Genomic DNA, 16566 nt, shown 5'->3' on the forward strand with positions numbered 1-16566 from the left:
CAGTACTTCTCAGTTGGGCAGTGTAACGATCCCTCAAACTTTATTACAAACCAAAGCCATTCAGGTACTAACATGGGTACCTGCAGGTTATTTTGGATCCGTAGCTTAGACAGGTTCTGCAGTTATGCTTGGGATTTTGGGCATCCTCAAGCTTTCTCTTCGTCTGCTTCATCTCCTATGGCCTTGCATCAGATAGCAAACGTGGATTATTGATGGAGTTGGTCTGTATCACCCTAATGCTTTGTCATCCAATTAACATTTCGGATTTCCCATTGCAAGTTCATTTCCAATTTAAAAAATAAAAATCTCATGAAGGGACTTGTATAACTGTATCTATTATCTTAATTCTGTAATGTGCAGACCAGTGGTTAATTTCAGCACAAACCCAGTCAGTATTGCAGTTGGTCAGAAAGCTGATGAATGCTGGAGTGAAATTTGTGTCACTTTGTTTAGAGGAGGTGGGAAGCAGCATATATATTCGTATGGATGAGGAAGAAAACCATTTATTTTTTTTAGACTGTAAAGGCTGTCTCGGGACTTAACTAGAGCTTTTTCCTAGCTGTTACGTTTATACTCAGGAGGTACTCAGAGTTCTGTGGCTGTAAAGATTTGCTGCTCTCATCGAGATTTGCTTCGAGGCGTTGGCAGCTGAGGAAGCGTCTTGCTCTGGCGCTGCGCTTCTGTAACACCGAGGACAGGGCTCCTGTGTACGAGCGCTGCTGTGCGCAGCCTCTCACCTCAGTTCGCCGTGAACCTGCAGTTCCTGAGGCTTGCTGCTAGAGTCACTAACAAAGAAGGGTTTTGAAACAGTCTCCCTGAGTCTTCTGCTTCTCTGAGGCTGGAAAAGAGGGATGCAATCTTCAGGTACATGCTATACTTGCCCTACTTGCAGATCACACCGATTTTTATAAGCGCCGTGACCCTTCAGTGCAAGGGGGCAGCGATGACACTTGATTCTGTCAGCATTTGCATAGAAGTGCAGACACGGGTACAGCAAGGACGACTGGATATGCATTTACTTCTGGGCCCTGTTTACTTTTGTGACATGTCTGCTAGTGCTTGATCAGATTATAGAAGACAGGAAAAGGCGTGTTCAGCTTGAAGTTCTACTGCTAGTTTTGCTGCAGCTTCTCTGTAGCATTGTCGGAGAGTATTGTTCGGTTTACTGGAAGATTGTATTTCATCTTACTCTTTTGGGGCTCTTCTGGCTTCTGTCTCTGAGTATCGATGGGGCTGTTGTATGTAAGAGAGCATTAAATTTCCATAAATTTTCATTTATGGATAGAGTCAGCCCTCAAATGGCCACTGCAAAGCATTAGCGATATTTGCCATTCTTTCAGGTCCGTGGGCAACAGATCCGTGCCTGCTTATAGAGTAGTGATCCTGAGGAGGCCGGTGGTTTGATGGCTGACTGGGCTGCCCCAGGTTGGCATCTTCCTCTTTCTCAAGTGTGGACGCACGTCTTAGGAAACAGTTGTGAGGTCAGTGCCTCAGCAGCTCTGAAGTCACTGGTGTAGAACCTGGAAAAAGGCAGGGTGTGTTATCTGCGCTTCCTCGGTGTCTTCTACGCCGTACTTGTGACACAGAACTTCCAAAGCTTTTCAGCAGCTTGTGCCCTCTGGCACGTGTAAATATTCCTCCCGGTATTCATCCTCTGCAACCTCCCCAGACCACCAAGCTGGGGGCAGAGATGTCTTTTTTTGTTTGTTTTTCTCCCCTCCCTTTCCCAGATCTCCTCCTGGTTCTAGGACTGTTTCTGCTTGAAGTGTATAGGTGGCTTTTCTATTTAGGATGTGCTTGAGTGCATAAACTGTCAGAAAGTTTCCTAGACTGATGTAAGAATCTTCATTACAGGCATGAGATCCACTCCCCCAGTGTTTCTGTAAACACATGCATTGACTTAATCATATAATTGAGAGTTACTGTATTTAAATAAAACATAGTGATTACGCTGAATGTTGCTTAAATTTTAGTGGTGGGAAAAAAAACCACAAGCCTGCTGCTGCTTTGTCGGTGTTGAAATATGAATTATTTTCCCCTTTTTCCCTGGCCTGCCAAACGTCCCGTCACAGGATGGCATGTGTACGGTGAGCATAGCTCCTTAAAACCCTTGGAAAAGTTAGAGCTGCTTGCTGTCTTTTGGTCTTTCCTTACATATGAATCGGATTTACCAAAGATTAACAAAGATGTTGCTATAACTATGGAAAGAAAAACGTTTTACAAATTTCTACTTAAAAAATGAGTCATTCAGATTCTCGGGAGAGGCTCGGAGTCTTTGCTGTTTTGCTGTTTTTCTTGCCCTGGTGACAAGATCATGCTGATTCGTATTAATAAGGCTCTTTATAGAGATTAATGCTAGAGTCAAACAATAAGGAGGCTTGAGCTTCCTTCTTCTTGCTTTTTGGCCAGGAACCCTCCAACATGTGTACTAGTGCTCTGGGTAATGGGGATTGGCCGTAATATTTTAATTGAGCTCAATTACTTTCAAATGAGCTTTAACATTAATTTCACACAAACGCTAATTTTCTTCATTTTCCAAATTGGGATTAGGATTTCTGTCCGGACCTCTGAGTTACTGTGCCTTGAACGGCTGCTTCTGGGGCTGCCTGCTTCCCCTTCTGCCGTTCTTCCTTTCCTGCCTGCGAAGTTTGCAGCAGCAAGGCACTGAAGTACTTGGAGTGGTCTCGTAGTACCAGTTGATTTGTGCGGCAGGCTGGTCTCATTCTACTGATGAACATCTCCATCAGTTTTCTTTCCTGAACGCATAGGAAGTAGATTTGCTTGTGCCCACGGTAGCGTTTTTTTCAAGTTTAAGAGTTATTTTGATACGGCCTTTGCCTCCGCTTGCAGAGTGGTGACTGTGGTTGTTATGCTGCACGCTGCCAAGGCGTTTGGTGCAGAATGTGCAGCTACTCCAACCGTGTGTGTATATATACAAACAATATAAAAATTATTATTAATCCAGAGTGATATCTGTACTTAAAACTGATTTTTTTTTTCAGTGAGGGCTCTCTTGATGTGAACGTGTTATCCCAGTACACACATGAGACAGAAGCACGTTGAGTTGGCTTCCAACCAAGAATGCCAGCAACTTTCTGGGGGCTACTGTGCTACATTTCTCAATTTAAACTCGATCCAGATACCTGCTTATGGGCAACAACTGCTTTTAAAATGCTGCCTTCCACAATAGTTTGAGAGCACAGTGCTGGGCTGTTATGCAAATTCAGGCTTGAACGGCCTAGGCAATGTTGATCGTGTGCCTTAGTTTTCTAAATATTTTGTTGCAGAAGACCAGAAGGTGACGTTCTTTCTGCAAAACTCTAGATCTCTATAAATGAGCCTTGATTAAAAGCAACAGTAAAGGTAAAATGAAAGTGCTGTTCTGAACACGCTGTACGTGTCAGCAACCTCTAAAGAGTTCACAGGAAGAGACTTTCTCAGCCTTTCACGACTTGAATGGGTAAACCAGTTCTCGGCAATTTCTTTTAAATGGGTGCAAATGTGCTAGATGAGCTTCAGCTGCTCCTGCTGCCCGAAGGCTAATGTGAGACCTCGGTACAAACACTGGTTCAGAGCTGGTTTCCTTATTAACTAACCTGCAGTACACGACATGTTAGTACCTGTAGCACTGTATATTTCACTGTTTCACAAAATTTCAATATAGCAATGGCTACGACTTGTTCTTTGGCCATGTAGAAATGAATTACTAAACATAAGCCCAATCTACACTACAAAGTCCCAGTATTCATAGCTGTCAGCAAATCTGCATGCTGGCAAAACATGCGGTATGAGAGCAGCTGTGACGTTCCATCTATATAGGTGAAATTAATCTTGCACCTGAGGCAAAGAATATGGAGCGATCTTTTTCATATGCAAATACGGGATCCTCTAGGATTAAGGTGCAGTGCCAGGGGCAGTGTTGATTTGTGCTGCCGTTCCCTAATTTGAGTTTACTGTAATGAGATTTCAGCCTTGGAGGCTGGTAAGTCTGCTCTCACTGAGCACGTGATACTTGGGTTGCATTCGGATGCCTGTTTAGGCTGTCTGCATTGACCTGAACTTCAGTTTGTGATGAGTGCTATTGAAATGTTTGCTGTTGATGCCGTAGTCTTATGCAGAAGCAGCGAAATGGTAGGAAACTTCTGCTGGTGGTAGCTGAGGAAGTTGCTTAAGAAAATGTGAGAAAACGTTAAGTACAGCTGACCTGACTACGTAAGAAAAGCAATAGAATAACTATACTAGTGTAAGAAGTAAAATACGTTCCGTGTCACCCTAATTCTCCATACCAGCCTTGTGTCTACTGACACTTTGGTTTTGAAGTACCTGAATTTACCACAAATCGACTGAGAAGTTCAGATGGTGCAGAGCCTGCCCTCCTGTCGGAACGCTGAGCTGTAATTGTGACCAAGTACCGAGGGGTATCTTGTTCTGCTCTGGAATATGAAGCTTTTGTTTATAATATGTTAAGGATGAAGAGATTGGTTGTAAAACACAACCTTAGTTAACCTGGCAACCTCAAACATTAAAAGTGTTTGGTCTAAATTGAATAATCCTGGTGACCGAGAGCTTGTCCTTGTTCTCTACAACCAAAGTTGCTCCATGGGACAAATTTAAATGGTGAATAAAGAAGCTGGAGACTGTCAGCAGCTAAAGAGGGTCCTAAGTAATTTCTAGTATCTTCTCCACATGCGTGTCTACATCAACAATAAGCATCAGGTAGTATGACTGAAAGGTTATGGAATTTTAAATACAGGAAACAACCTGAATTTATTGTCACCCGATGATTTTAGCCTGACAACTTTAACGATTTCAGAGAAGAAAAAATGTGGACCACAATAGGCAGTGAGCTGCCTTCTACAGCGCTTAATTCACTGTACCGTGCTGCACGCTTCTCCGTCAGGCATTCGTGCCTTAAATTTCTGCCCAGTACTTCAGAGTCTCTCCAGTAGCTAGAGTGTCTTGCACCTCCTCCTTGACTTAACCAAGGAGCTGGAAAGGCCACAAATTCTCTTTCTGGTGAGAGGTACGGGAAAGCATAATCGTGTGAGTTTGTGTCTTTATCCCACGTTTAATGATGCCGGAGAAATGATTTTTAAAAACCGACTGCAGTCTCAGCAGGCTGCCTAGAGCACTGCTCACTGGACGCGTGGTGGTGTTTGATCACCCACTGGTGACCGAACAGAGAGGATGCAGAAACTGCAGGGAAGGAAGGAGCAGTGCGCTGCTGCCTTCTGTGATCCAGAGGCCTGCTACAAAACGGCGTGGAACGGTTGCACAGTGGCTTTAGTAGGTTAATTGCTAGTATGATACCCTAAATCCTGCAAAACGTTTGCAGCCTCTTGGATGCTGCTCCTGTTTTGGCAGCCTTCAGGACTTGACTTTGCTATTTTGAGTGCTTTGGACACAGCTTTGCTATTTCTTAAAGAAATTAACGTTCATGTAATGGTACTTGTAGATCTTTCACAAGACATAGTAAATTTATCGCTGAATCTTATCAGATAGCTTGTAACAAGAGCTGATATATTTGTATGTTATAAATGCTTAATTCTGCTGCTTTAGCGCTGTTTGCAAACAGAAGTACCAGAACGTAATTGAAATGGATTCTGCTAATTGGGGCAGAGGGAGGAAATAGAAAGCATTTGGTCGCCTGGATTTCTCATGAGGCTGAAATAGAAACCAAATGTGTGCTGTAAAACTGAATCCTAGGGATACTTCAGTGCATGCATCAGTGTCTAGTTTAGGGTCCTGCTTTTAAAATGTTATGATTTAGTTTACAGAGTATGCAATCAGATGCTTTTCAAGCATCTTAAAGTTCAACGTGACCAGTTTTAGTGCTGATGTGTTTCCACATGCCAAATATTTCTCGTGTTTTTTGGAGCCTTCACCAGTCCCGTTCAACTTGGAAGCGAGCACAGCTCTCTCTACATGATGGATGGCAGACTTGCAGACTCGCTCCTGCTTCAGCGTTAGATGAAATGCACTTGGAGTTGCAAACGCATGAAGTCATGGAGCCAGTGGGTCAGTGCACTGAGAGGGGAGCAAATGTTTACAGTCTGGTTCCAGTCTGTGTTGTGTGCAAAACATCGAGAGTTTATATAGATGCTTCCCGGAGTGTAAATAGTAATTGGGAGGTGGCTGTTTCGTCTCGGGCAGTGCCTCTTTTCAGATGACTTCTGCTAGGCCTGTGGGGGTGTGTTGTGACCTGGGAGAGTTGTTTCATCAATGACATTTTGAAAATCTGTCACAAAGTATCGGTGTCTTTCCTGGAGTAAATTTTTTAGAAGAGGAGTTTGGATTTGTAAATACCGAGGGAGGGAGTAAAAAGGTCTTTGAAGAAAGAAAGCGCACCTGATCTCGTGGATAGTGTATCCTAATTTGTGTTCATGCATTGGTTTCCGTTCAGGTTCTGGCAAACATAAGCGTCTTTATCGGATGTTCCGGGTTTGCAGATGCTGTGTCCCATATGCCGTTTATTGCATTTGTTCACCTGGCTCTGATCTCAGGAGGAGGCTGCAGCAGGCTTCTGTTTGCTTCACATTCAGAATGGTCCTGAGCTGGTCCTGAGGCTCTGTGGCATACACAGTATAAATGCTGTGTGTGGCTGGGGTTTTAATCGTGGGAGAGCATCTCAACAGACCCCTGGGTTTTGCTGCTGGGTTGCACAAACAGAATATCACTTGGTACAACCTAAAGCTACTCAGTTTTTTGGTATTTTCAGCTGATAACGGAATACGGCCCGATCTGCTTTTTGAGCAGTCTTTCAGAATTAGCTGGAAATGTCACAACCGAGTGCTGTACGTGGAAGCGACTGCAGTTCGGTAGGTTTTAATGGAAAGTTGTCTCTGCTCTCGCCTAGAAGCTGTAGTGAATGTTCATACGTGTAAGGGAACGTTATTAGGAAGCTGGCAATTAGATCCCTTCAGGAGTGGGGAGGGATATCTAGCTAAGAAAAACGAAATTGGATTTTCTGCTTCATATGAAGACGATTCAAAACTGGAACAGTTTGTGGCATACAGCGTGTGGGTTGAGTTCTGCATAGTGCTCGGTCGTGGCTTCGCCGGGTTGTTTGGGATAGCACGTTACATCTGAGATCGCAGAAATACTCGACTGATCGGAGCAGCGCCAAGCTGCGCGTTTTGTAAGTCAGTGAAGCGCTTTGCAGGGCAGTGCAACACCAGATTTGGTGCAAGAAAAACAATTATGCCAGGGCCGCCTTCGAGAAGTTGGCTGTTGACTCAGGCGCACGTGGCTCGGCTTACCTCCCTCGTTCCACGCGCAGCTGTTGGGGTTTGGCAGCCGAAGTTCCCGCGTGCCTGGGTGTCCGGCAGCCCGCAGATGCTGCGGGGTGGCTGTAGTGCAGGCGCCCAGGTGGACGTGCTCCGTCTACCTCCATTTGTTAACCAGGTTTGGAGAATTGTGCTTTAATTGGATTACTCGGGAAATAGGGGATAACAGATTAAAGGGATATTGTTGGGTTAAAAACCCTTCTTAAACTTTTTCACCTTTCGCTGTTAGTGCCGTTACACAAGATAAAAATGCCCCTCATGAAATAACTGTGTGCGACTCCTCCCTTGCTTGGTTCTTCTGGAGCTTCACACAGAGCCCCCTCCACCAAATTGCATCCAGCTGTTCTGAATCCAAACTCAGCTCTTCTACCAAAAGGTTTTACAAAACATTGCCTTTTGAGTCACGACTTAAACCCTTCTTTTTTGAGGACAGACACTCGGCCATGTGACCGAATGCAAGAGAGGTTTCACTTCTACACTGCGTGGTGCATTTCTGATTGCTCTGAAAAAAGGCAAACACAACTTGAGCTGCACATAGGAAGTGCTGAAAAGAGGAAATAGGATAGTGCTCTCAGCAGAGGTAGGATGAGCAGTGACGCATTTGTGACGTGCATTGGTGGAGAAAAGAATTGTTTTGTTACCCCTATAAAAGCAAATGTAGTCTCTATCTGAAACTCTCCAGGTCAGTAGAAAAAAAATGCTGAGACTGATCCTAATACGCTTAAGTTTTATCTTGAAAATGGACAGATCAGAACTGAGCTGACTATTCTACGGGTTGAACTGGAGAGAAAGAAGCTAGGAGACCCTAAAATGTCTGACCTTGACATAAGGTATCTGCATTAGCCCCTTATAAGGCTGCTGTTTCGTTAATGCTTCCACTGGCAGCAGTGCAATTTTAAAGCAGTTTGCCCTCCCTTCGTGGGGGGATGAGTTTAACATGGATCAGTTATTGGATCTGGTTGTACCACAAGGCAGCAATAATGCTTTTGTGGGCATAAATGGGGGCTGCTTTGTTTGGGAAGGAGTGCCAGTTTGTGCTGGTTTTAACATAACTTTGTCCATAATTAACACTTAGAAAAAGGAAACATTTCTCTTCAGAAAATGTTTTCTGTTAGCACATTTTCAAATATTTTGATCGAGGCTTGCAGTTTGGTAAGTAAAAGTACTGCTGCTTATACTGATGCGTTTCTCTAAGTACCTCAGCACCCTTATAAAAGGGTGTGTTATTGTATATGCTTATTGTAAATTCCTGAAACACTGCTAATAAAATTGCTCCCTAAACAAAGAGCGGTATATCAAGTGTTAGAGCAGAGGAATGGCAACTGGGAAACAAATTTTCCCCCCAGACATAGGAGATACCAGGGGAGTTACTGAAATGTTAATGTAAAATAGGGAAAATCTGTGTTTTTTTTAAATTCGGTTCCTTGAATAAACAAGTTACTGCTATGAATGCGTAGAAGTTTGATCCTTTTCTGTTGACTGAGGCATGCCTGAAAGAGGAGCCCCCGTTAGGAAGCACGGGGAGCAGTGAACAATGAGAGAAATTAATTTGTAGAAACATGGAAGTTGAGAAGGAACCGGGATTATTTTCACCTCTGAGGCTAGTGAAAGAAACTGAACAAATTTAATGTCTGGACACGAGGCTTGGCTCAGCTTTTACCGCTCTAACAATCGATACAATTTTGGATGAGCTGAACACGTTAACTAGGGCTGGATGCATTCATGGCATGAGTGTACCGTCTCCATCATCTGCTGCTTTCATGTAGAGTTCTGAGTATTGCCATTTTGGGGGGAGAGGGCTGTGGTGCTCTTCAGTGCAGATTTCCTGGTGAGAGAGACGTCTCTTTGACTAAACCATCTCTGTGAATTGCTTCTGTGCTTATTACGGGAATTTCTGAAAACTGCTGAAACCTCAAATGCAGCACTATTGATCTGCAGTCAGGCTGCTTTTGAGTCAGCTGGGGTTGGGGTGGGGCTCGAGAAAATAAAGGTTAGAGATCTCTTTTGTTGGATTCGTTGTGAAAGTCCTAAGTCTTTAAGTCTTTAATAGCAAAAACTGTACATAATGGGGTGCAGGTTATAAGGATTATTAGGGTGAAGTGCAGAATTTTAGTGCTCTGGTTCTTCCTACATCCTCTCCTCCTTCAGGCTGCTTTTCCACAGTTACAGGTGGTTCGCTTTGTATGCCAAGTTAGGCATATCCATGGCAACCTAAAAACAGCGTAGTTACCTGGTCTTCCTCTAAACTAGGCTTTTTTTTTTTTTAAAGTGCTTTTTGTTGTTGTTATTTTGTCTGTAATAGGAGAGGAAATGTTGGTTTCTCTTTTCCCAGAAATTCAAGTAAGGTCAAGAAGAGAAAATAATTGGTTTCTATAATTCTGTTCTAGTAACCAAGCTCTATCTCCTATTAGCATTAAATATCTGATTTACTCTTCCAAATACTTAAGTCTTGTCAACTTAGTATGCTTCATTGAACTTGCAGCCAAATTGCAGTTTGATAAATCGTGTGTTTATTTAAAGCATGTGATGACTAAATCTTTATTTGTTGCTTCTCCTCTCCCTTCCTTAATTGATAGCTTTTGGAAAAAACGTAGTGTCTGTGTTCCCCCAAAGCAACTAGAATTCATTTAGCTATCTTAAGGTTTCATCAAATCATGTTTTGGTTGCTGACATTGTTTTCATGGAAACCAAATAAATTGGTGCCACTTCCTGGGTTTAAAAGCAGTGTTCATCTGCTGTATACTTCACCTCGTTTTCCTCCCCTCCCCAAAATATTTTGTGGTTACTGTCCAAAATGCCACCAGTTAGTGTCTAAAGCAAGGTAATCTCTCTCTGTGCCATGTTTCATTTATACAAGGTCATTAATCTGCTTTACTTCAGGAGACCACATGAGCAGTTGTCCTGTAGGTAAATACCCACTGTGCTGTAGTCCTCTCTCCGCAGAAAGAGTGTGTTACCCAAAACTTGGGATCCTTGGACAGGCATGAGCAAGGCTAGCGGAAACGAACGCAGGGGTGTAAGGGAAGCTGTAGTTCTAATGTCAAATACCTTGATAGGAACATGATTTAGTTGTGCTTTCTTATAAATTACTTGCGTGTTCATGATAAAACGACTTGGCTTGACTTCCTTCAGAAAGGATCATAAGACTCCAGGAGGCACACAAGCTGTTTTGATTCAAACCTTTCTGAAAATGGAATACTTGACAGTTATGAATAAAGTTATTTAACAGTCAACTTCCTGTGGTTTACATGCATTTCTGAATCAGGAGGAGGCTGAAGGGCTGCAGCTGAAATGTATATGCCTCGCTTGAACAAAAAAGGGCATCTTTTACAAGCAAAGTGATCACTTAAAATCCGAGATTCTAATATGGCTTACTTCGATCCTGCATTGAAGGTAGGAGAGCGCAGTTACATGACACTGGAAGATGCTGGAAGCTAGCAGAGGCCAGTTTTTTTTGCTGCACTGGTGCACGGTCAGGAAGATTGCTTTGTCGCAGCGCTTGTCGTTTCAAGTTGCTGTGCGTCGACATGTGCACAAGAAATGTGCTCGAGCCCGCGTGTGACTCTGCTGCTTGTGTTGGCGTCTTTGGGCCTGTGCTCGGAGCTCAGGGGAAGGAAACGAGCAGTGGACAAGTAAGAGGGGCTCGGTGCCATGGTCCGTGTAGTGGAACGGGTTGCTGGTAACCTTCAGCCACACCTCAGGAGTTTGCAGTTGAGAGCTGCTTGACTATAAAAATGACTTTAAAGGACTCACCTGCATTTTAAAAAAAATAAATTCACCTGTGGCTAATTTAAGACCTTCCCATAATGTGAGTAGCACCATCTATATGATGTAATGTGTTCTTCTGTGAACGTGTTAATGGCCCTAAATTTAAGGGGCTGTGCTCAAACAGTTGCCTTATGTCGTCCTGTATTTAGCTTGGGTAAGAAGCTGGGTACCGGAGAACAGTTGGTCCCTACCTCATGTTTATATCAGGTATCAAATCAGCACGCATTGGTGTTTTTTTTTTCCTCCACTCCTGACTCTCACGGGAACTTTCTGGTATCTTTTTTTGACCACTAAAATAAAATTAAAGATGCATTATTTCTGGCTTGTGACTTGTTTTAAATTGGAGTTTGGTGCTTTGTGCTCGCAGAACGTGGGTTTAAAGACAACAGGAATATGCTGGAAAACCTGGCTTATTCTATGGAGAGAGACCCTGCGGTTCTCAAGCTCCTGTTGGTTTTGTCCTTGGGTGGCTCCTCTGTCTCTCAGCTGGGAACGCTGGAGCACCGAGCTGCTGCTGCGGCAGCCACGTGGCAGGGGTAGGACGTGGTCAGCCGCATGGGAGCTACTGGGGCAGAGCGGGGAAACCCAGTTGCTTTTTTTGAGTCCTCTCAGGTAAAGCAGATAGTTTACAGTTTGTCTGAAGGGAAATTCTAGAATGTGACAGGTGGACGTTGAAGCCAACTGTCTAAATATAGCCGATGTCATCAATTCACCGTGTGAGATCTCGTTCTCTATCTAGTATCAGGACAGTCTAACACCGAAACTGTCTTTGGACCTGCTGTCATACGAGACTGCAAACGGATCATCATCTTACTCAGCTTTAATTGCTGGGAGTAAATCTTTGCTTGGTTTTGTCTTTTTTTTTTCTTTCTGTGGGTTTCTCTTAATCATTACATAAAACATACAGCTCTACAACCTTTGCAAAACTATCTAAAGCCTTGCTTGGTTGCTTTGTAGTGCTGCCTTTTTAAAGCTTATTTAAGATGTGTCAAAACCCTTCAGTTCTGCAGTAGCGCTCTCCGATAACAATCTGTTAATCGTGGCAATTTGCTGTTCAGGAGTGTCAGTAGTTAGCAGTGCTTGGCCTGCGATGTGAAAATGTCCAGGTCAGAGAGAAAATTACCTCAAGCCAAGACCCTGGCTTGCAGCTGTAGGACATGGGGGGGTGTCTGGAGTACGAGGGTAGAACAGAGGATAAATTTGAAGCTGTTCTGAGTTCCTGATCACATACAAATTGATAAAAGCCAACGACTGAACGACTTTTATCCTTAAGGATAATACAGTTCGAGTGAGCTGCTGATGTGGAGGAGGGAAGCAGGTCTGTTGCTGCTTCTTTAACTTCACTATGCTGCAGGTGATGGCTTTTATAGCTCAGTCTCCTGAGTTTCACCCTGGTCACCTTGATAGTTATCTGCCGTTGACTTTGACCCATGACAGCCTAAGAACTGGAGCAGTCTTCTCAGTGTGCTTCTCCCCAGTTACTTTACTGATGTTGGATGTGTGGCTCTAGAGCATTACCATTGCTACAGGACAGTGTATTTTGTGTGTGTGTTTTCCGGAAATCCCTTCTTTTGGGAAGCTGCTTCTGCTGTTGCTTTGTGACCTTTCCAGGCAGTGGCTTGCTTGCATGCTCGCTCCATAGCAGTAGCAGTAAGCCCCAGGATTCAAAGGAGAGGTAGCAAGTTGTGCGTTCCAGCACTGCGGAGTTAATGCTTCTTCAGGGAGTAAGCATTGCCATAAGTAGTATGCAAAAAGAGCTAAGATTAAAATACGTGTATGCACACACACGCGGCCCTACAGCCTCTGAGGCCCAGGTATTCTAGAATGAATGCCTCCACTTAATGAGTCTGAAATCTGGCCAATTTGTACATAATCGTGTGGGGGCAGAGGGTTCTCAGCTCCGACTAGAACCTAAGCAAGAAATTAAATCTGTCCTTAACTTTTATTTTGCCTTAACATTCAGCTGAAGACGGTGGTTTTAGTACTTGGAAGGCCTGAATTCTGATCCTGTTACTCCTGCTAAGGAAGCTTGAAGCAAAAGTACTCCTGATAGATTTGTGCATCAAGATTGTGTGTTTTTGTTGTCTGTGAAATAGGAAAGCGCTTCCACATACACTTCCTTACAGGACGGAGACCAGAACAGATTCTGAAGTGCTGGAAAAGCTGTAGGTATAAAATACTCAGTGCAGTCATGGCAAGCGGTTGCTGCTGTGCCCCAGCAGTCTGGTCTGTGTTACCACTGCAGTTTCTCACCGTAGAGAGAATCGGTAATGTAAGGTCAAAATGGAAAGCAGAATAAGTAATAGATCGCTGTTGGACTCTGTTCCTGCAGGTGTGTCGAGCACAAGGCACGTTTCAGCCAGAGTTTCAGTCTTGCCTAGATAAGAGTTGATGTTCAGAGTGCACGGTAAAGGTGCAGTATCTACCTGCACGAAGTGACTTTTTAAGCATCTGCAAACCTCGCAAAGGTGCCTGGCTCGGGTGTGTGCCAGAACCCTTTTTGTACTGTTACTTTACTGGCACTGCTTTACCTGGCACTGCTGCTTAGATGACAGGCTTACAGTGAGATTTGATAGTCTTCCTAGATAAATCTGTAGAGTTTGAAGTGAGGGGGAAATCATTACTGAGGTGTAACTGCTGTCCTAGTTCACTTGTCTGGCTTGGGTGTAGCTGCCCCGGTGTTGGATACTAGATGGGTTTGTCATCAATGGAGTACAGTCAGAATTCCTGCTCTCAATCTACAGAGTGCAAGTACAGATGGTTTCCTTTGAGTATTAATAACAAGTAAGTGACGTTACAGCTTGGTTATCAAGGGCTTTCAAAAGGAAGCGTGTTTCTGCTTCTGTCATGAAGCTGAGAATCCTAAGAAGGTGGTACTTTTCTTTGCGATAAACTTAATCAGTGTATCTTGCCTGTCGCAATTGAGCTCAGGTCCAGCAGCATCCCTATAAGGGTTCTTCCTTAACGTCAGCACCCTAACAGAGGCCTGGAGAGCTGACTGCAGTTAGGGTTACAAAAACAAGCGTTAGTTCTTAATGCCTCCAGTAACGCAGAACTGACCTTACTACTTGCAAGGTCAATGATGGCTTGATTTGGAAGGTAGGCTGTATAGTAGGTTTGTTAACAAGTGGTATTGCAGCATGGAGGGAGCTCTGTTTGCTAATCCCGAGTAAGGGGTTCTTGTCCAACTTGATCTTTGACATGAAAGTTCAGTAAAATGCTTCAACTGTTGTGGTTTCTCTTCTGCCCGTCGGTTGTTGTGCGCAGGGGGAGTACCTGTACGAATGGGACCTGAAGGCAATGCAGTTATAAATTAACTTATCTCCCATGATTAATCCTCGCCTCTGAATGCCTGTGTGTGCAGACTCTTCAAAGGGCTAGAGGAGTTGAATGCGTCTTTTCATAATGAAGGTGTGGTTGCATCTTTGGTAGTCCCTATGAAGAACACAGTAGGATTTACCTAGCAATTCTAAACTTGGAAAGAATTTAACTACCATAAATGTGGCTGCCTATGCTTTTAAAGCTTAAATATTAACTGGCCTAAAATAACTTCCATTGTGCACTTAGGATTGCTGCTTAAAAAAAAAAAAAAGCATTTAAAGCTTCCAACAGTTTAGATTCAGGTGAATTAACTGGACTTCAGAATATAAACCATTGGAATCAAGTGTGCTGCTTACTAACTAACTTTTTGCTTTGTTTTCTAGGGGGAATCTGTAAAATACTTTTTGGACAACTTGGATAAACTTGGAGAACAAGTAAGTTTGTGTTTTTTTTTCCATTTGTGAGTTTTAAGTGGCCCTTAATCTCTGGATTTTAAGTAGATGAAATGTAATTTTGTGTCTGCTCCAATAACTTTAGTTAACTTTGCCTGTCCCATTATCTCAGCAGATCATCACTGATGTGTCAAAAACACAGGGCGTTGTGAGGGCCAAGTGTCTTTGGCAATAGAACTTCTGTGGAAATTGAACAAAAAGCAAGTTACAAATGTTTGTCTAGTCAGAGGATTGTTAAAGTGGCATTTCAGCAGTAATTGATATCCAAAAATGTTTATTTTTGAATACCCACTTAGAAACACGAAGCTAAATCAGCATACAAATCAGGGGTACCTTTCTGTAGTTAGTGAACAAATTTAGTACGGAATATAATGTGTTTCCTCTAAGGAAAAAGCCGAAACTTCTATAGAATACTTTTAGATGAAATGCTGGTTACTGCTTCAATGATGAAGCTGTATGCCAATAGTCATTAGTCTCGTATTGCAGAAACAGCATGTGAAAAATTGCCTTTAAAAGGGGATGCCAGCTTGAACGCCATGGGGAGGTAGTTTCTCCATGGCCATTTCCAGCTGATGGGTAACAAATGATGAAGGAATCCAAACCACTTCAAATAAATAAAATTAAGCATGATGTAACAGGATTCTTCTTTTTCTCTTTAGCAGATAGATAAATTTTGAGCCAGACAGTTCAAAGCAGAAAACCAGTATTTTTTCTAAATAGAGCACTGTTGATCATCTTGTTGAATGCTTGCTCTTCCCAGGTATCTTGCTTGAACTCCAGCGCTCACTCTTTGAATTTTTATTGGTCTTGAGTTACGAGAGAATACAAAAACTGCATTCACTTTACCAAAGTACTAAACTTACTGTTAGTGGGGGGTTTCTCATAATCTCTGAATCCGGTGCCACTCTAATTTCAAAAAAAAAAAAAAAAAAATCCCCCCCACATATTTGTGCACACTTGGGTGTGGATTTTTGCAGCTTCTCATTCAGAGAAGAAACCTGTATTAGAAACCTCGATTTAATCTTTGATTAAAGCATAAAACTAAAAGTCAGTAGTTCAAAGGCAAAAAAAATCTATGTAGGTATGTGCACACACAAACTGTAGCTCTGATACTGTTGTGGGAGTGCTGAGCTCAGAATTACAGCATTTCCAATTTAAAGTTAGACCAAATGCTACTGAGACACAAGGATTCTTCAAGATCTGATTCAGAAAATGTTAGGTCTTTGTGGAAAAAGCGCTAGCTAAGTTTTGTTACTGAGAGTGAAAGATTTGATAGGTTCTTCTGGTTTGTTCTTATCTATATGCAAGATTTGTCTAATGATTGTTTCTTCAAACTGTATTAATGCAAGTATTTTACTGTTCTTATCTGATAATCTGATACAACTAGGCTGGCCTGCAACTAAGTTGCTTATAAACAGATAGACCTCCGATTCGTGTGCCTCTTGCCAAAAAGGAGCTCCTGTGCCTCATGCCAGAAAGGGAGCTGCTGATAAGAGCACATAGGGAAAAGAACTTACTGTTCAGATTTAATCAGCTCGGCAAAGTAAGAGTGCCTAGGATCGGCTGGATTCCTTGCAACTCCTTGTTACTTCCGCTGCCAGGGCAGACTGTATGTATTCAGAGTACCTCATAACAAGACATCGGTTTCCATGGTGTGGCTGGATCTTATTCATACCTTAAATGCCAATTTTAACTAGGCAAACAGTGATGTGATAGCTGGAATAGCTACCCGATAACCA

General features: G+C 43.0%; 1 protein-coding gene across 1 annotated transcript in view; it reads left to right on the forward strand.

Moving 5' to 3' along the window:
• Positions 1–16566, forward strand: part of GNA13 (G protein subunit alpha 13) — a 29892-nt gene that overhangs the window by 5313 nt on the left and 8013 nt on the right. Inside the window, exon 3 of the mRNA XM_040530631.1 lies at positions 14759–14809. Within this exon, the coding sequence (XP_040386565.1) occupies positions 14759–14809 (51 nt within the window). The remainder of the gene's footprint in view (positions 1–14758; positions 14810–16566) is intronic.

Source organism: Cygnus olor, chromosome 18 (genome assembly GCF_009769625.2).
Source record: "Cygnus olor isolate bCygOlo1 chromosome 18, bCygOlo1.pri.v2, whole genome shotgun sequence".
Taxonomy (NCBI): Eukaryota; Metazoa; Chordata; class Aves; order Anseriformes; family Anatidae; genus Cygnus; species Cygnus olor.